A 20402-nucleotide genomic window follows, 5' to 3' on the forward strand; every position below is an offset into this window, starting at 1 on the left:
GTTGAACTTCTGTATGCAAGCAGCTTCTTGCTGATTTTAAAAGCAGACAAAATGGTTCCCTCATCAGGTGACTTCCACAAGTTCAAAGTCCTTTTCCCAAACAAAAAGTGGTGTGTATGTTGATCCCAATCATCCTGTATTGTGAGTTGACAACTTGAGACTCACTCAGTTTAGTTTGGATGAAGAAAACCATCACCATACAATGGAAGGTTGATAGGATCCATTCACATCCGTCTTACACACATTTGTCCAGGGTGAAAGAGTGAGACAGACCAGCTGCAGTTCTATAGTTATTTTGTGTTCACCCATCCTTAAACAAAGTGATGTGTGAATTCCCCAGATGCCTGTGAATGTCCATATTTAATTAGGTATTTGCTTGAGATTTGGGACTGTCCGAAGCTCAAATGCCAAAGGTCACATGATTTGCAATGGCCATTTTAATAGTCTGTTTGTGTCCAGTTTTTTCAAAGTATTAACTGAGAGTTCATAATATACCGGGATAAGACAACACTCAAATTTGGGTTACTTCTATGTATCAAAAAGAGTAGTGGTCTTAGTACTAATCCCTGGGAGACACTGCCTTCTAGTCTGATAAACAACTATTCACCACTACTCTCTGCTTTCTGTCCCTCAGCCAATTCTGAAGGCTGACTGGCCTGTCAATGCTGGGTTTTGTCTTTTGTCTCTTGTCTTTTGTAAATACTTGCAATCCTCCAATCCTCTAGCAGCACCTTCATGTATATGGAAGACTGAAGATTGTGGCCAAGCCACTGCAATTTACACTTCTATGTTCCTCAGCAACCTAGGATGCATTCCATCTGGATCAGGGACTTTTCAACTTTGAGCACTACCAATCTTTTAAATACATAGACTGATAATGTAGAGAGTGATTAAAACACAGCCCAATAATGTACAGAGTAGCTGTGAAGGGACTGCTGGATGGTGTAAAAACTGATTTGGTTCACTAAAGTCCCTTAGGGCAGAAAATATACTGTCCTTTTCTGGCCTGGCCCATTAGTGATGCCAGACTTACAGCAATATAATTGACTCTTATGTACACAGGATTACATAGGATAAATGGCACAGAAACAGGCCATTCAGCCCAACCAGTCCATGCTGATGTTTATGCTCCACTCCAGCCTCCTCCCATCTTGCATCACCAAAACCTTCTATTCCCTTCTCCCACTATTCACTTCAACCACTCCCTGTGGTAGCGAGTTCCACATTCTCACCACTCTCTGGGTAAAGAAGTTTCTTCTGAATTCCCTATTGGATTTCTTGGTGACTATCTCATATTGATGGCCTCTAGTTCTGCTCTTCCCCACAAGATGAAACATTCTCTCTGTAACAACTCTATCAAAACCTTTCAGAATTTTGCATACCTCCATTTAGTCACCCTTAAGAGACCCAGCCTGTCAATCCATTCCTGATACGTATACCTAAACATTTCTGGTATCATCCTTGTAAATTTTCTCTGCACCCTCTCCAGTGCCTCTATATCCTTTTTATATGGGGACCAGAACTGCACACAGTGCCCTCAGTGTGACCTAACCAAGGTTCAATACAGGTTTAGTATAACTTCCCTACTTTTCAATTCTATCCTCTAGAAATCAAACCTAGGCTTGGTTTGTTTTTTCGAAGGGCCTTGTTAACCCATGGGGCAATGTTTAGTGATTGATGCATTTGTACTCCAAGATCCCTTTGTTCCTCTACCTCACATGGACTTGCACCTTCAAGTAATAAGTGACCTTCCTATTCTTCCCACCAAAATGCACTACCTCACATTTATCTGTGTTGAACATCATTTGCCAATTATCTCTCCATTCTGCAAGTTGATTAATGTCCTTTCAGTGTCATCTCTCACCCAGGACTGCAGCATGTGCTGCAGAAGTTCAAGGAACTGACAAGAGCTGGCAAGAGAACAGCCCAGCCTCGGTCCCTATTCTTCCATGAATCACAGTGGATCCTGAGACTGCAGCAACTGGAAGAAATTTCCCAGGGCTTCGAGCAGTTTCCTGAGCCCCAGTCCCTCCCTCTCTCCTGCACACTGATCCTCCAATCACAGCTTCACTTTCTCCCAATCTCATTCTGTCTGCTCTTCGGTTTGAATCACAGCTCGTGTACATCCTTCAGTCACCTTCACAATTAACCTGTACCCTCAGCTCCTCTGCTCTGCAGGAATACACCCTTTCAAATTATAAATTGTAATAATTATATCTGCTGTTCAACCTCTAGCTGCATTAACTCAATTACTAACAGCACAAGGACCCTTCACTGTGGTTAAAAGGAGTATTAATTGGGAACTTACAATACATGGCACCATCTGCAACTCAGAAATTTCTACTCAGAAAAGTGAGGGGTCCACTACAAAGTGCTTGCTCCCTGTATGTCATCTGTTACCGGATGAAAACAAGGCTAGATATTTCACTGGTAACCTGAAAATAACCAGTGTCGTAGAAACCGATTATGGTGTGATGTTCATCCTTCTCCAGGTAAACAGGAGCCAATAAACTCCTTGCATTGCAATGTATGTTAATGTCCACTTGGAGCTCAGTACAATCCGAGCAACCCAGCCAAACACATCACATGGCAACAGGACTATGCCGTATGCTTGGGCGTGGGGAGGGTTGTGTCAAATCGGATCTGGCTTGTTGCGCATTTTTATCCAGCCCACAAATCTCTGCTCAGAGACCAACTGGTTTCCCAAGTGCCACCAACTTGCCCCAACAAAACCTTAACAGCTGAATTTGGAGTCCTGGAGTTTCTAAAGACAGTCTGTCCAAGGATTCCAGGGGTGATCTCCTGGGGATGGCATTGATCACCCATGGCTGGCAGTGATCTCCCGGGGCTGGCAGTGATCTCCCGGGGCTGGCAGTGATCTCCCGGGGCTGGCAGTGATCTCCCGGGGCTGGCAGTGATCTCCCGGGGCTGGCAGTGATCTCCCGGGGCTGGCAGTGATCTCCCGGGGCTGGCAGTGATCTCCCGGGGCTGGCAGAGATCTCCCGGGGCTGGCAGAGATCTCCCGGGGCTGGCAGTGATCTCCCGGGGCTGGCAGTGATCTCCCGGGGCTGGCAGTGATCTCCCGGGGCTGGCAGAGATCTCCCGGGGCTGGCAGTGATCTCCCGGGGCTGGCAGTGAACTCATGGAAGTAAATAAATAGAAAGGAAGGAGCAATCTACCTTATTCCATTTACCAGCTCTTGGCCCGTTGCCTTAGAGCTTACAATACTTGAAGCACATATCCAAGTGTTTTTTAAATACAGTGAGGGTCTTTGTCTCTACTTCCCTTTCAGGCAATGAGTTCCAGATCTCCACCACACTCCGGATGAAAAATTTCTGCCTGAATCCCCTCTAAACCTCGTGCCTCTTACCCAAAATCTATACACCCTTAATATGGAGCCCTCAACCAGGGAAAATAGGACCTTCCTATTCACTCTACCTAAACACCTCACAATTTTAAACACTTCAATTAAATCTCCACTCAGCCTCCTCTGTTCCTAAGAAAAGAAACCAACGTATCCAATCTTTCTTCATAATTAAAACTCTGCAGTCAGGCAACATCCTCATAAATCTACTCTGTACCTTCTCTAATGCATTCACATCTTTCCTGCAGTGCAGTGACCAAAATACACACAGTACCCCAGATAGGAACAGTTTTCCAGGAGTCAGTGGCTCCCGAGACTGCAGCATCTAGTAGCGATTTCCCAGGACTTGGAGCAGTTTTCCAGGATTTGAAGCAGTTTTCTGAGCCCCAGTACCTCCCTCTCTCCGCCACAGTGGTGCTGTAGATCCTCCAATCACAGCTTGACTTTCTCCCACTGTCATTCCATCCACTCGTTGGGTTTGAATCACAGCTCGTGTACGTCCTTCAGTCACCTTCACACATTAACCTGTAGCCTCAGCAATTCTGCTCTGCAGGAAAACACCCTTTCAAATTATAAAGTCAAGCCATAAAAGTGGATCTGGGAAATGGAGCAGCAGAAGTGGCTCAAAGGGGAGAGATCTAACATTCCCCAGCATTAAAATGAGCAAAATACTAAGGCTGCAAAAAGAGAGTTCAAAAGTAGACCCAAAGCTAGTAAGTGAAGTTGATTGGGATGAGGACAATGAGTTTCCACTCTGAGACTAAATCCTCGAACCACTTACATTGCAAAACCAACTCACTTACGTTTTAGGCTATAAAACCGGAATCAGAGAACCTGGGGAATGATCCTGGTGCTGAAAACAGTTCTAGTGAGGATGAAAGGCCTTGCATAGATGAAGATGTGCGTAGCAGTGAGTGTTATGTACCTGCAGCTTATAGCTAATGATCACTGAAACAGCCAGTTATGTTTCATAACACATCAGCAGTAAACAAGGTCAAGCTGAAAGGGAGCATTCCTGACCAGAATAGTAGGTGGCTCAGCCTCCTGATCTTGTGTTCACTCTCTTATTCTTCTCATTTTCAACACATATTCCAGTGTGGCATGATTGAAATGTCTAAAATTATGAAAGCTGGGATGGTGTAGATAAAAGCAGACAGCTTCCAGTTGATGAAGAATCAATGGTGATGAGGAGTGGACAATGGCAATGTCACTGGATAGTAATCCAGAGGCCCAGGCTAATGCTCTGGGGACATGGGTTCAGCTGGTGGAATTTAAATTCAATTAATGAACCTGAAATCTACAGCTAGTCTCAGTAATGATGACCGTGAAACTGTCATCGATTGTTGTAAAAACCCATCTGGTTCACTAATGTCCTTTAGGGAAGGAAATCTGCTGCCCCTACCTGGTCTGGCCTACATGTGATTCCAGACCCACAACAATGTAGTTGACTCGTAACTGCCCTCTGAAATGGTCTCGTAAGCCACTCAGTTCAAGGGCAATTAGGGATCGGCAACAAATGCTGGCCTTGCCTATGACACTGACATCCCATGAAAGAATGAAAAAAGGACCCACAGAAACAAGATGAAATGTAAGATATTTACACTACAGAGTAGGAGAAATCTCTTCACACACATAGTGGTGAGGCTATAGGATACACTTCCAGGGTTAGTAATTGGAGCACAGTTCTTGTGACATGTGGTTTTCGTGTTTTATCTAAGACAGTTATTTGCTCCAAATATTGATGCAATGGCTCAAACGAAGAGGTACCAGGTATCAGAGATAAGTAGCAACAGAAATTAAAGTCTAAACATAAATAAGCACCAATTGATGTGTACCAATAAGTACAAAAGTAAATACTGTATCTTCATTTATTTCTATTTTAAGAACTTACTGTATGTTGAATCTGGCTCATGCCAAGTGCCAGGTCCATCAGAGACAATGAGTCTAACCTCCCAGGCTTGAGCTATACTGAGCCCAGGAGTCAGAGGCAGGTTCCGGATGCAGCCAGGAGCAGTTTTCTACACTGGATGGATATAAGTTCCGTACAAAACTGAAGCTATGATAAATGGGCCATGCCACCACTGTGATCTCACACTTTCGTCAGCCTCTCCAGTAGTATTTGTCACTTAGCTCCCCAGAGCAGTGCAGAGGGTGGTCTTTCTTGAATGAACCAAGGACCCAATCATTTTCTGCATCAAAAAGTAAAAAGCTCAATATTGTAACACAGTGAGCTGTACCTGGGGAATTGCTGGTGGCTCTCTCTGAATCAGCCAACTCCATTGTATAGATCTGAAATCTGATCTGAAAGAAAAGCATTTCTATTATTAGGCAACAGTATACTTCAGCATGAAGATGACTGTAGATTTAACAGCACCTGAGCAAACCTGATTGTAGACTCTTGGTGCAACTCATCTTCTTTCTATTATTTGAACTTTTCTCAGTTCTTCAATCAGTCCAAAATCTCTAGAAATTAGTGGGGGCTATACTTTTCAGTAAACCCTCATGTTGTAGGCTGACATCATTACAATTGCGGGAAGCAAAATACTGCAGATACTAGAAACCTGAAAATGCTTGAAATACTCAAGCAGGCTAGACATGGGTGTAGAAAAATAGAGTTAACATTTCAGGTCAATGGTCTTTCACGACAACTGGAAATATTAGAGATGTTACAGGTTTTAAAGCACAGCAAGTTCTCACTGAAAGTTGTGATTGCATTCCCGAAAATTGCGACTATAAGTGTAACAACGTTAAGTGAAACATACATTCCCACAGGAATCAATGTTAAAACTGGAGTTAGATTCTGTAGAACCTTCCCTATCAGAAAAAAACATTACTACATTATAGCCTGTAAGTTGAAATACTTTACATTGCTAAATTCCTACATTGGTAAATGAACTAACTTTTGAAATAAAGTAAATTTAAAACTATAAAAGAAAAATGTAATATTCTACTTACAGTACCTCCTGGTCACCACTGATCCTCTTTCCTGATCCTCCCTCTCCCTGATCCATTGGTTGATGCAGATCCTTCTCCTCCCTCACCCTCCGACCTGCAGTCTCCCCCCTCCCTCACCCTCCGACCTGCAGCCTCCACCCCCCCTCACCCTCCGACCTGCAGCCTCCCCCCCCCTCACCCTCCGACCTGCAGCCTCCCCCCCTCCCTCACTCTCCGACCTGCAGCCTCCCCCCCTCCCTCACCCTCCGACCTGCAGCCTCCCCCCCTCCCTCACCCTCCGACCTGCAGCCTCCCCCCCCCTCACCCTCCGACCTGCAGCCTCCCCCCCTCCCTCACCCTCCGACCTGCAGCCTCCCCCCTCCCTCACCCTCCGACCTGCAGCCTCTCCCCCTCCCTCACCCTCCGACCTGCAGCCTCCCCCTCCCTCACCCTCCGACCTGCAGCCTCCCCCCCTCCCTCACCCTCCGACCTGCAGCCTCCCCCTCCCTCACTCTCCGACCTGCAGCCTCCCCCCCTCCCTCACCCTCCGACCTGCAGCCTCCCCCCTCCCTCACTCTCCGACCTGCAGCCTCCCCCCCTCCCTCACCCTCCGACCTGCAGCCTCCCCCCTCCCTCACCCTCCGACCTGCAGCCTCCCCCCCTCCCTCACCCTCCGACCTGCAGCCTCCCACCCTCCCTCACCCTCCGACCTGCAGCCTCTCCCCCTCCCTCACCCTCCGACCTGCAGCCTCCCCCTCCCTCACTCTCCGACCTGCAGCCTCCCCCCCTCCCTCACCCTCCGACCTGCAGCCTCCCCCCTCCCTCACTCTCCGACCTGCAGCCTCCCCCCCTCCCTCACCCTCCGACCTGCAGCCTCTCCCCCTCCCTCACCCTCCGACCTGCAGCCTCCCCCCTCCCTCACCCTCCGACCTGCAGCCTCCCCCCCTCCCTGAAACCTCCAACCTGCAGCCTCTCCCCCTCCCTCACCCTCCGACCTGCAGCCTCCCCCCCTCCCTCACCCTCCGACCTGCAGCCTCTCCCCCTCCCTCACTCTCCGACCTGCAGCCTCCCCCCTCCCTCACTCTCCGACCTGCAGCCTCCCCCCCTCCCTCACTCTCCGACCTGCAGCCTCCCCCCTCCCTGAACCACTCTCTTGCTGAATCTCGAATGGGAAGTTCAGCGAGAGGGTCAAGGACCAACAGACACCGCATTTCAGAGGATCAGTGAGTGAGTGAATGAGACGACTCCAAAATGGTGCCAATCAGGTCACGCAGAAAACAATGTTAAAATGAATCTTGCAATGCTAAACAAGATTACTGGCCACATTAACTTACCAACGTTAAAGCAAAACAATGTTAAAATGTTAAATGGGGGCTTACTGTACAGACGCAGGGAAAGGGAGTGTTAGAAAATAGAGATAGTTTAAGTATGTTATATTGGTATTTGTGGGTGTTAGGAATGAGTTTTAGCTTTAAAATTTAAGTTTGATTTGTATTTCTGTATCTATAGTTAAGAAAGGCCAAATGAAGTTTTAGTTTCACTTTAAAAAGGCATTTGGCATTTCTAATGAGGAGTTTTACGATGCCTATAAAGGAAAGGTAAACATACAAGTGTAGAAGGATTGGAATGTTGGCTAGCAACAGGGGGCCAGAGAGGCAGCTCCCTCCCGCAGATACACACACACAAGAGAAACAGCGGTGTTTTGGAAGCTGTTTGAATGCAGTTGGTTCTGAAAGTTGCTGCCAGGAGAGACTGGAGCAAAGGGGACAGATAGCCAATCCCAAGCTGAAGAAAAAGCCCTGAAATCCAGGGGAGTGAAAGAGGGCAAAGTCCAAAGATGACTTTCTAGCCACAGGAGGGACAGGAACCTGGGAAAAGGTCCTGTTAAGTGAAGTTAAGAGTGAGGGGCAGAGAGAAAGGCTCCATGCTTCAGATTTAAAGAGACAAAAACTGCAGAAAGCAGATTTAAAGTGAGAACAGCTTGCAAGAGGCAAGAAGGTCCAAAGAGGCAACTGAAGGTTTGTAGCTCTTTGCTATGGGCATGTGAAGCAGTGGTGTATTGTTGACACCTGAGTTGGTGAGAGAGCGTGTGTGGAAGACAGCTTGAATGCATCTGGTAACCCAGGGAAGAGGAACATCGGAAGGAGAGTTCGAAACCTTCGAGGTGAACCTTTGCAAAAGGCGTCTGAGAAAAAGCTTCAGTTTGGGTGAAGATTCCAAGGCATGGTCTTGGAGAGTGGAGATTGGAAACCCTTGTGTGAAGGACGGAATTGAGTGAGACTGGTTGGCTCACAGTGTGACAAGCATCTGGGGGGAGTTGAGGAGAGATCATAGCATCTGGTTGGGGTGGCATCTGTCATTTGGTTTGCGAGTGTGGTCTGTCTGAACACAGGATACCATAGGTTTACATGGACTGTGTACTTACTGTGGATATTAGGAGTATAAGATAGCTTTTGTAACTTGTGTTATCCTTACGAATCTGTATACATCTGTAAAGGTATAGTTGTGGGTGAAGGAGTATTGTAACATAGTTCATCGTTTCTTGTTAAATAAATGTTTTATTCTTTTGTTAAAAGTTCATCAGCTGACCCCTGTACCTCTGTTCTGTAGCTACTCTCCACCTACCTAAACAAACAAATAAAAGTTAGGATCTATCAAGCGGGGTTCCACCCTGGGATCAGGTTTGGCCAAGGATAACCTCAGCTGGGGTTGTAACAGGGACAGGAGGAAAGAACAAAAGGAAAAGTCTGGGTGCAAGGCAGGAGAAATTAAATGACAGAAGAGAACATGGTGCGCGGCAAAAGGAAATGGTAGTGGGATAAGTAAAGAAATAAAAGATGGGTCTAGTGGGGTTCTAAGTGACAACAGCAGAATCATTATCAACAGCTGCTGTCCAAAAACTGTCAGCAGAGGTTATGATTTTAAATTGTCAAACTAATCAATTTAAACACAAGAATCTCATTGGGTTTTCTTTGTTGATACAATTCATTGGTAGCTCTCATTGATTTTAAGATGTGAATATTTAAATTTTCAAGATCATTGACTGAAAAATATTCCTCAGCCTACATTCATGTTCAAGCTGTTAAAAAAGGGAAGATGGACCAAAGAGGGTCAATAGACAATCAGCAATAAACCAGCATGTAAAGATTGATATCCAGAGCTTGTCCACTCAAAGCTCCATTGCAGTTGAGCACAACTCATCACAAGATATTACAAATGAGTAAGGCCATTTGAACCATCTTAATTCACCTATCCAGAAACATCCAACTGCCCCAACATTGCATCATCTAATCATTGTTTAAGGGTTTCTAATCAGCTAAAATCCAATTGAAGTTTCATCATTGTCTGAAGAAGAATTTCTTGATATCAGTCTTGAACTTTACTCATATAAACTGTTTCCCTGTCCCACTATCAATCTTGGATCCCTCTCAAAGATCACCTCTCAGATGTCTCCTTTCCAGCCTGAAAAGCTCAACTCTCTCCAGGCTTTCCCCATAACACTGGGACTTTAGGTCACTGCACTGGCAATCATTTGTGATTGATACAGGACTTGCTTGAACAGCAGCCAGGATTAGGTTAGGATTGCTCTCGCAAAGGATCAGCAGCGATATGATCAGCCAAATGGACTTCTCATGGGTTCCAAGGCTCAAAGGTCCTTCCACGTAGAGTAGACCTGTCTTGCATGTCTTGTTTTAATTTCAGATTTCTGGCATTCTCGACCCTTGCTCAGACTGTTATGTAAGTAAACTTAGATTGTAATTTTTATTAAAATTCAATCATTCTCAGACTAAACTCACTGAATAAACTAACAGGGCCAAAGGAAGCCATCTTAGAAGTAACATGCGATTCCTTGACTTTATATATTGTTATGCTGACAATAAATTAGACAAGCCGGCAACTGACGATTTTAAGATAACCTTAATTTTGAAGAACATTAGAAAGAATCAATAGTTATTTTTAAAAGGCTTCATTATATTAAGAACCTCTTAAAAGAAGCCTTTTAACAAAATACATGACATTGCAATTTTGAAAACTTTTGTACTCTACAGTGATACAATATATTAAAACATATAGAAACGTGAGCCAGTAATATCAAAATTGTAAGCAGTTTGTCTTTTAATAACAATCAAAGATTTAACTCTGGATCATTAAGAGAACTGACATTATTAGTTCGCCTTTTATAGGTATGTAGCCTTAGCTGTGTTCTGTCACTTTTGTCTTTACATTTAAATTGACTCACTAGAATTATTTTCTTAGTTTAAAACAAATCTGCATTATTAGAATGTATGTAGCTATGCTAACAACAGATAAGGAACACTGGAGGAGACCAACTCATAAGGATGGTTGGATCCCAGCCCACAAACTAAGACCGAGTCTCAGTTTTGATTAAATAACAAGATTGAGTCTCAGCTATGATTAAATAACTATTAATTAATTATTTTATCATAAGATTGGGCTTTTCACTTACACGGGTTAATAATAGGTATGTTCCTAAAGAGAATTTATGTTTGATATAAAGTCTTCTCGTAAAACTTAAGTTAAAATGTAGGCACAAAATGACTACAAAAGAATCTATTTAAATAAAAGAAAGCTTAGAAATCAAAATATAAAGTTGCATGTCTGAAATAAGATTGAACGAACACGTTGAACAAGTTCATTGTCCTCTTATCAAGATTAATTGCGCACAAAGGCCAAGACCAATTAAAATAAATTAAAGAATCTGTCAGCCAATCAATGGGTGACAAGACTCCATTAATATGTGGAGAGGGAGGGTCTTGAACCTTCTCTAAGGGTTAAAAATCCCATCTCCAGAGACACTGTTAGATAGCTGCATTTAGACTGAAGAGAAGATACTTATCCAAAAGGAAGAAGTTGCCCACTTTCATGGAACTGAGCACCCATCGAAAGTCAGAGGAGTCTTTTAGTTGAGTATGCTTATGAGTTCTTAGAACCATAGAAAAGTTACATCACAGAAGGAGGCCATTCGGCCCATCTTGTCCATGCCAGCCCGAGGACACCCAGGTGCCCTTTCTAATCCCACCTTTCTGCACCCGGCCCATAGCCCTGCAGCTTACAGCACTTAAGGTACAGATCCAGGTATTTTTAAAAAGAATTTAGAGTTTCTGCCTCTACCACCAACTTGGGCAACGAATTCCAGACACCCACTACCCTCTGCGTAAAAAAGTTCTTCCTCACGTCCCCCCTACACCTTCTGCCACTTATCTTGAATCTACATCCACTGGTTCTAGAATTCTCCACGAAGGGAAACAATTTTATCCTGTCCACTCTATCTATTCCCCTCATAATTTTGTACACCTCAATCAAGTCACCTCTCAGCCTTCTTTGTTCTAAGGAAAATAACCCCAAAATATCCAATCTCTCCTCGTAGCTACACCTTTCTAACCCTGGCAACATTCTTGTAAACCTCCTCTGCATTCTCTCCAGAGCTATTACGTCCTTCCTGTAATGTGGTGACCAGAACTGCACACAATACTCCAGTTGTGGCCTCACCAGTGTTTTATACAATTCCAACATTATATCCTTACTTTTATATTCTATACCTCTGCCAATGAAGGAGAGCATTCCATATGCCTTCTTTACAACCTTGTCTACTTGAACTGCTGTCTTCATGGACCTGTGTACTTGTACGCCCAGATCTCTCACTTCATCTACCCCTCTTAGTATATTCCCATTTATTGTGTAATCCCTGTAACTGTTTGACCTCCCTAAATGTATGACCTCATACTTCTCTATGTTAAAATCCATCTGCCACTTTACCACCCACTCTACCAACCCATCTATATTGTTTTGGAGATTATGGCTATCCTCTACACTATCCACTACTCGGCCAGTCTTTGTGTCATCTGCAAATTTCCCAATCATGCCCCTCACGTTCACGTCCAAATCGTTAATATATAACACAAACAGCAAGGGTCCCAACACCGAGCCCTGTGGAACACCACTTGAGACAACTTTCCATTCGCAAGGGCATCCATCGACCATTATCCTTTGTTTCCTGTTACAAAGCCAACCTTTTATCCAGTTTGCCACATTACCCTGAATCCCATGGGCTTTTACTTTCCTGACCAATCTGCCATGTGGGATGATGTACTTGAAATTAGTTCAGTGTTGAAGGATCTCAGAGAATGATACTTATGAGAAGGTTTAACTGTATGGATGCATGATTCTTATGTATTTTGATTTAACTAATCCTATATTATAATTCCACAATACAACTCTGCACTAATTTATATATTTTAAAATAAAACTTCACTGAATTCACTTTCTGAAGAGTCTCACCTTACATTGTGGGTTTAAAGTTTCATTCTGAACCCGAGAATTAAAATGAATTACCGGTGAATTGGGTTGATTCCAACAGGAATCCATCCAAAAACCCAAAAGTTAGCTTCTTCCGCACTTTACTGCATAAAATGGCAGTCGATCCGCAGCAACTTGCGCGGGCAAGTCCTGTTGCTGGCTGCATGAATCAGTGCCACAAGGAGTGGCACTCCTTCAATTTTGAGTTAATCAAACACAGACCAATATATCGATCTTAGTTAGAAACCATGTTAAACAACATTGAAAAGCCTCACGGATAGGCACCGAGTGAAAGATGCTGGTTACTCCTGGGGCAGTCACATGTGTCCTCCAACTCGCAACTGTGCAATCTCACTATTGTACAATCACACTAATCTTCATTCACTGACTGCAGTTGCACTAATTCTCACTAACTGCTAACTATAAGTACACTAATTCTTCCACTCACAACTGCTATTACAGTAATTTCCACACTCACCAGATTAGAGATACGAGCATCTGTTGATCGGCTTCCCAATCACTTTCTACTAATGTTCTAGTTTCATGTTCCTGATGTTCTAGTTTCACTTTCCAGATGAGCGTGTGCCACGTGGTGAATCCAGACCCTGGGCCAATCACTGGCTGTGAATGGGAAGGTGCATCGTGAGCGCCCAGTTCAGCAGCTTGAATCCAGGCTGTGAGACTCGCCCCCGCAAGCTGCTGCTGTTTTACACCGGCAATATACTCCCAGTCCCGGGTTAACTCAGCCCTGAGCTCCCAGTGCATGCGAGTGTGTGATGGTTTGGAGGAAAAGGAAATGAAAAAGATGGGAAGACTTTTAATAATATCACTCATTGAGGCTTTGAGTGATCGAGAGAGAAATTGGAAGAAGGGTGTATAAAAAATGAATGGTGTTTGATGGGAGTTGAATAAATCATTTGGAATGACACTCAACTTGTTAAAAACTCCGACCCTGCATTTCCTCTCCACATACCTTTTCCTCCTGTTAGGTTTTGACACATTTTTGGGTGAACTTTGTCCACGTTTGGAATAGCCTTAACAGCATCTGTGGAGAGAAAATATAGAGTTAACATTTCAAATCCGTACAGGCTCGAAAAGTTAACTCTGTTTTCGCTCTCCACAGATGCTGTCAGACCTGCTGGGTTTTTCCAGCATTTTCTGTTTTTGTCTTAGATTTCCAGCATCCGCAGTATTTTGCTTTTATCTTTGGAATAGGCTTCCCCGGTATATACTCCTAACTTTCATTGGACATCTAGTCACCCAATTCCAAAAATTGCTCAAAATACTTTGATAATTTTCCATCTGCCATTTCTGTCTCAGAAGCTGTAGTCACTGATAAATGGAAGAAGGGTTTAACCAAATGGAATTTAAGCATTCTGTATGTTACGGGCAGGAGGGGGATTAATTTAAACAGCCCTGATTTCTCTACTCACTATGCATCAGTAAACAGAAAGGTGCTTTTGATTCCTGATTTTCCCCGTTTATAAGTTGGGGAGGGGGAGGGGAACTCTTCAGTTTGGAGTGATCCAACCCTCTTTTAATAACCCCACTACAAACTTGAGATAAGGTAAAATAAAAAGGTTGGTTTATTTTACACACACACACAAAATGTGGGAAAGGGGTTTTACAACATCTGCCCCTTTTTGCATTCATACAATAAGGGAAAATAAGAGTACAAGGCAAGACCACAATAAAAATAAGAGTTATGGTTTCACGTGAGGCCAGAATCAAAAGTCCAGTGGGGTATTCCTTCAGAGGTTAGTGGGCTGAAATGGTTGCAGGGTGACCTGACTTTCCAGAAGTGAGGACTTCCACGATGGAAGAAGGCACGTAGAGATGAATGAGTCTTACAAGCACAGATACAGGAGTTCTGATGTTCCAATAGTACAGTGTAGGTGAGGGTCAGGCAATGTACCTGGACAAAGCTCTTTCTGCTAGTATCTGTTAGGTGGTAAAATGGTAGATTCCCTGGGTTCAGTTCCACACCGCAATATTACAGGTTCTAGCAGCTTTTGGTTGGTGGGGGGGGGGTGTCATGTGACATAACTCCCACCACTTCTCCTGGGTTTTGGGCGAAGGATTTATTTTTCCAGATCTGGAATCTTGAAGTTTAATAGAGTCAGGGTCCCTTTTGTCCTTGCAGACATAGTGTCTCCGTTGGCCACAGCTCTGCCTTAGAAATGTACAAGGGTGTTGGTGCAATTCTTTGGAATTTGATTTCCGGCAGTTATAGAAGCATTAGCATTTCTACAAACGTAACAAGGGCCCTGCTGGTTTCTGAAGATTAGAAATTCCTCTGGTATGAGTCATGGTGAGTCAGGCAATTCAAGGTAAAGCCTTTGACCATTTTAAAATAAAATAATAATTTTAAAGTAGCCAGGTTGACATAGATATATAATTTCCTTCCTGTCTTCTGGACGGGACATGTATTTCACAACAACATGGTGGGACTCATCTATAGGATTGACTCTTAGTGCATTTGTTTAAGTTTTTACTCAAAGGCTTTAGTTTTTCCCAAAATCCAGTGTTTGGCATTTATATTTTCAGACAGTACTGCAAGTTTTATTGGGGCAATCTGAGTATGTGCAGTACATCTCATTTAAATTTATAACTTTTAGCTTACACGTTGGCTCCCACTGTCATCATAAGGCACTCTTAGGTCAAACGTGTCACTGGTTTGATGGAGGGTACAAGGACAAGGGTACAAGGAAAGAAAATGGAATACTGGCATTTATTGCAAGAAGATTCACTCCATGCAATATCAAGAAATGGCTGAAGGCACTGGATACTGCAAAGGCTATGGGCCTTGACAATATTCTAGCAATAGTCTTGGAGACTTGTACTCCAGAACTTGCCGTGCCCCTAGCCAAGCTGCTCCAGTGCAGCTACAACACTGGCATATACCCGGCAATGTGGAAAATTGCGCAGGTATGTCATGTACACAAAAAGCAAGACAAATCCAACCCGGACAATTACCGCCCCATCAGTCTACTCTCCATAATCAGTAAAGTGATGGAAGAGGTCATCAACAGTGCTATCAAGTAGCACTTGCGCAGCAATAACCTGCTCACTGACACTCAGTTTGGCTTCCACAGGAAGCATAGCAGCCTCACTTCTCCAGCCTGGGAGGCTGTCCTAGAGCAAGTCAGCACAGCTGGCAACCATGCCTGAAATGCCAACCAGTGCAGGAAGAGGATGAATGATCTCATCTGCTTCGCCCAGGGTAAGTCATCCTTCAACTCCCTCCAATATCAAATTCGCATCATGAACTACTCTCTTCAGGGATCTCACACAACCATTAATAGGGGACACATGTCAACACTCATTCTCTCACAGAGACTTTCACATCACCACCACCCTATCCATCCTGTTGCTCACACTCCACTCTCTGGCCCACCACACACAGGGGACATGTATCTCACCCAACCTCTGCTCTATCCTGTCTCATCACATGCCTCTCTTTCTTCTTCATACAGGCCAGCTGGCTCACAACAGCCACGAGAGATCACAGACTGGGGGAGGGACGGCCGGCATCGTTGCCCTCAGTAAGTTTGAGGAGGCTGCAGCCGAGCTGGCTGGGGAGCACAGGGATCGCTCCTGTGGGGAAGTAGAGGTTGACCTCTTCCAGCAACCTAGTATGGATCACAGCTCCAACACTTATCAAATCCTGACAATCACAGTGAATCACATGCAGTCTTATACAGCTTATGCTCATTAACTCTATTTTCTAGGCTCCAGCAGATCGAGGCCCCCAAGCCAGTCGAGCACCAGTGCAAGCCCCCAGACCACGTCCAAGAAGGAAGCTCTAGAAGAACTGTCATGCCACTGACACGCACCCTCCACCAGCTCAGAGACACACACGTCAGTGGGGCACAGCTGTAGATTAGGCTCGGGCTCACTTTCTGTAGCACACCTCACTGACATCATCCTGCGGTAGTCAGAGGCAGGGACAGGCCAGGTCTCCGGCACTTGGAGGGCTGCTGAAGACTATCCACTCTCTCAGTCCGAGTCAGATGACGAGCCTCTGGAAGTGGCCGCCAACTCAATGCTGGACAAGCAACGACAGGCAGTGGAACATCAGGCAGAGATTCGACAGTCACTCGGCAGACTAGAGCGAACAATGGAGGAGTCCATCTGCATTCTGTTTGGTGTCATGGCTCCGACATGTGAGCACCTTGAGGTCACCTGGCGACCATCATGGAGACCTTGGTCCAGCAGGTCTTGCTGGATTTGCACTCCATGGTCACACACCCTGGTGGGCATCATCAAGATGTAGGCAACATGGGGACGAAGCACCTTGACCTCCCTCCAAGTGCACCATCTCCTGCAGAATTCAGGGTGGGGCCCTCGGACACCCGCAGGGAGGATGAGTGTCAGCCGGACACCCCAGGGGCTCCCTCTTGGAACACTCCAAGGGTGCGCAGCCGCTCGCAGCCTCCCCTACCTATGATCCCATCTATTCCAGTTTCTCAGGCCGCCAAGGGCGCTTCTGCCCTGATTAGGTGACCCTTATCAGGCCAGGGCCTTCCAGGCCTCGGGCCACCTGAGGATGTTTACCAATCACACACATCAGGATGTAGCAGTCAGCAAGTTTCCCCCACCTCTATTGTGGATGTCGGGGCTGCAGCCAGGCGTGGTTTTAGAGTTAGGAAAGTTCAGAAAAATTGATGCCATTTTTGGTCACGGGTATGCTATGCTTGTAAAAAAAATTGCACTTTTGTGAATACATTTGATGTTTATATGAATGTTTTGGGCAACTGAAGGCATTGTGATTTTGTTCTTTGGAACCCTCTTATTTCAAGATTTAGCCATCCTTCCACTCAGTGATAGTGTCCCACTGTGAGATTCACATTCCGGTAATGTCAACCTCAGTTGAACTAGTCTCTGCACCCTTGTGTGATGTCAAGGAGATGTGTTTAAATGTTTATTTGAAGTAAGTGATGTAAGTGTTTCTAACCCTTCTTCCTCAAGGAACACCTCAACAGCATCGATATACTAGCGGCATTTGTGTCTCCTCAGTGGTAGTGGCAGAAGAAAAGACATGCACGGGAGGAGGAGATCCCTAGGCATGTTCACATCTCAGTTGCAGCAGTGTTTGCATCATTAGATGGCGGCAAAGGCTTCAAGTCTTTTCTCGCATTGCACTTGTTCCTAAGTGGATTCTCAGTTCCCAGAGTGAGCTCACTCACAGGGTCCTACAGACTAAATCAAAGATCATGGCCTGGCGATTCATGAGGCCAGAACACGTAATTGTGAATGCAGGACTCATTCTCGCTGCAAGTGGGTGGACATCACCTGAGATTAAAGTAAATGGCATTGAGGGCTAGGACAGATGTGGCCATATTCCCTCACTAACTTTACTCTTCCTGGAACCTGTCAGCAATTTACGTATCATGGGCATGTCTCCCCACAACTTCCTTCCTCCATGGCGTGATCGCGCTCATACTGACCCTCAGCAGCCTCCTGAGGTTCCTGGGCCTCTGGATCTTCATCCTCCAATGAGCTCTCATCCTCCTCCAGTTCATTCTCTAGCAGGGGTTCACCTCTTTGCATTGCCAGGTTATGAAGGGCACAACACACTGCAATGATGCGGGAAACCCTGTTGGGAGTGTATTGTAGTGAGCCACCTGAGCAGTCCAAGTATCTGAAGCGCATCTTCAGAAGCCCTGTGGTCTGCTTTATAAAAGAGCGTGTGGAGCTATGAGCAGTGTTGTACATCTCCTTGGAGGGAATCTGAGGACAACGCATGGGTGTCATCAGCTAGCATTTCAGTGGGTACACCTTATCCCCAAGCAGCCATCCCTCCAGACGTAATGGTTCCTTGAAAATCTCAAGCACCTGGGAGTGATTCAGGATAAAGGAGTCATGGCAGCTCCCAGGGTATGGTGAACAAACGTGCAGTATGTGCTTTCGGTGATCACATACCAGTTGCACGTTGATGGAATGGTAGTCCTTCCAGTTTATAAACATTAGGGCCTGTTGCCATAAAGAACTAAAAGTTCTGGTTGAGCTGTGTGAGAAGGACGATGATAGTGACGATGATGATGAAGATAATAAGGAGGTCGAGATGGCAAAGAATAAAATAAAAACTATTTATGGAGATTATGGACCAGAGAAGAACTATGTCGATTTGATAAAAATGAACTTTATCAAGATATCCCCAAAAGTGGAAAAAAAATTTTATCTGAGGAAAATGTGAGTCCTTAACTGAGTTATGGTCAGTTAAGGGAACTGGATGAGTTTCCAAACTTAACTTCACTGCTGTCCTATTCTTATTTTGGAATATGATGAAAATGCATTTGGGCAGTTTAGCATGCACTAAACTACGCAGGGATTTCAAACAATCTTAGTGGCAGCCACAAAGTAAAGAGTAAGGGCTAGGGAATCAAAGCTAGCAGGTTGGATCCCTGTCTCCTAAAGACACTCCCTGCCAGGAACACAGCTTCACAGAACTTGGCCCTAACAGGGTTACCTGTAGGACTGTGTGTTTTGTTTGTTTTTATCTGTATGTCACCTGGTTGTCAGCCACTCTCATAACTTTGTCTGTCTGTGGTTATCAAATGTCAGGTTCTTTCTCTAATCTAATTCTCTGTATTTCTTATCCTAATCTTTTTCTATGACCTGTCTCCTGTTTCTTTCTGACCCCTCTCAGTCTGAATTTCTCTAGCCTCAGCCTCACTCTCTAATTCATCTGTCTCATTTTAACCTGTCCCTATAATCAAATTGTTTCTCTCTAATCTCTATACCTACAATTTTCTATCTCTGTCTCTTTAATCTCTTGTTTTGCTGCAACTCTCTGTCTGTACCTTGATTATCTGTCTGTGGCTCTCTAAGCTGTGTCTTTCCTTCTGTGCCATAATATATTAAACCTTTATCAAACTTGTTAGGCTTCAGCTAGAGTGTTGAGTCCAATTCTGGACTTTAGGAAGGATGTCAAGGCTTTGGAGGGAATAGAGAAGAGATTTACTAGAATGCTACAGGGGACAAGGCACTTCAACTATGTAGAGAGGTTGGAGAAGATGGAATTATTTTCCTCAGAGCAGGGAGAAGAGAGAAGGAGACTTAACAGATGCCTTCAAAATCATGAGGGATGAAGGGTTTTGATACAGTAAATATGTAGAAATTGTTTCCAGTGGCAGGAGGAAGCATTTAAAATAATTTACAAGGAGCGAGGGAAGATGTGGAGGAAATTTTTTGTGGAGGAGTGGGGAGAGGCCATGTAGGCAAATTTCTGCTTGTAAGAACAAGAGGGCAATAATAGTAGGAGACTTCAACTATCCTAATATCAACTGGGATTCAAACAATATAAGGGGCACTGAGGGAGAAAAATTCATGCAGTGTGTCCAGGAATTTTTTTTCAACCAATTAGTGACAAACCCAACGAGAGGAGATGCAATTCTAGACCTAGTCTTGGGGAACGAAGAAGGGCAAGTGGGTGAAGTGACAGTTGGCGACCATATCGGGGACAGTGATCACAATTCAGTTAGATTTAGCATTACCATGGAAAAGGACAGAGATAAGGCAGCAGTAAAAGTCTTGAATTGGGGGGAAGGCAAATTTTGCAGAAATGAGAAGGGACTTGGCTGAGGTGGACTGGACAGCACTGCTGGAAGATAAAACAATGGAAAACCGGTGGGAAGCACTAAAAAGTGAGATCCTAATTGTACAAAGTAGACATGTCCTCTACAAAAATAAGAGTGGTACTGCCAAATCTAGACCTCCTGGTTGCCTAGAGGAATACAGGGGAAGGTCAAACAGAAAAAGAAAGCGTACGATAGGCACAAAG

At 44.6% G+C, this 20402-nt stretch overlaps 1 protein-coding gene across 2 annotated transcripts in view; it reads right to left on the reverse strand.

Moving 5' to 3' along the window:
- LOC144695847 (nuclear GTPase SLIP-GC-like) overlaps nucleotides 1-13294 on the reverse strand; it is a 222811-nt gene extending 209517 nt beyond the window's left edge. For both annotated transcript variants that reach the window (XM_078566877.1, XM_078566876.1), the window contains exons 1-2: nucleotides 13095-13294; nucleotides 5602-5665 (exon numbers count right to left, since the gene is read on the reverse strand). In XM_078566877.1, the coding sequence (XP_078423003.1) occupies nucleotides 5602-5644 (43 nt within the window). In that variant the 5' untranslated portion in view covers nucleotides 5645-5665; nucleotides 13095-13294. The remainder of the gene's footprint in view (nucleotides 1-5601; nucleotides 5666-13094) is intronic.
- Nucleotides 13295-20402: the final 7108 nt, after the last annotated feature.

This window comes from Cetorhinus maximus, chromosome 21, assembly GCF_964194155.1.
Source record: "Cetorhinus maximus chromosome 21, sCetMax3.hap1.1, whole genome shotgun sequence".
NCBI classification, from domain to species: domain Eukaryota; kingdom Metazoa; phylum Chordata; class Chondrichthyes; order Lamniformes; family Cetorhinidae; genus Cetorhinus; species Cetorhinus maximus.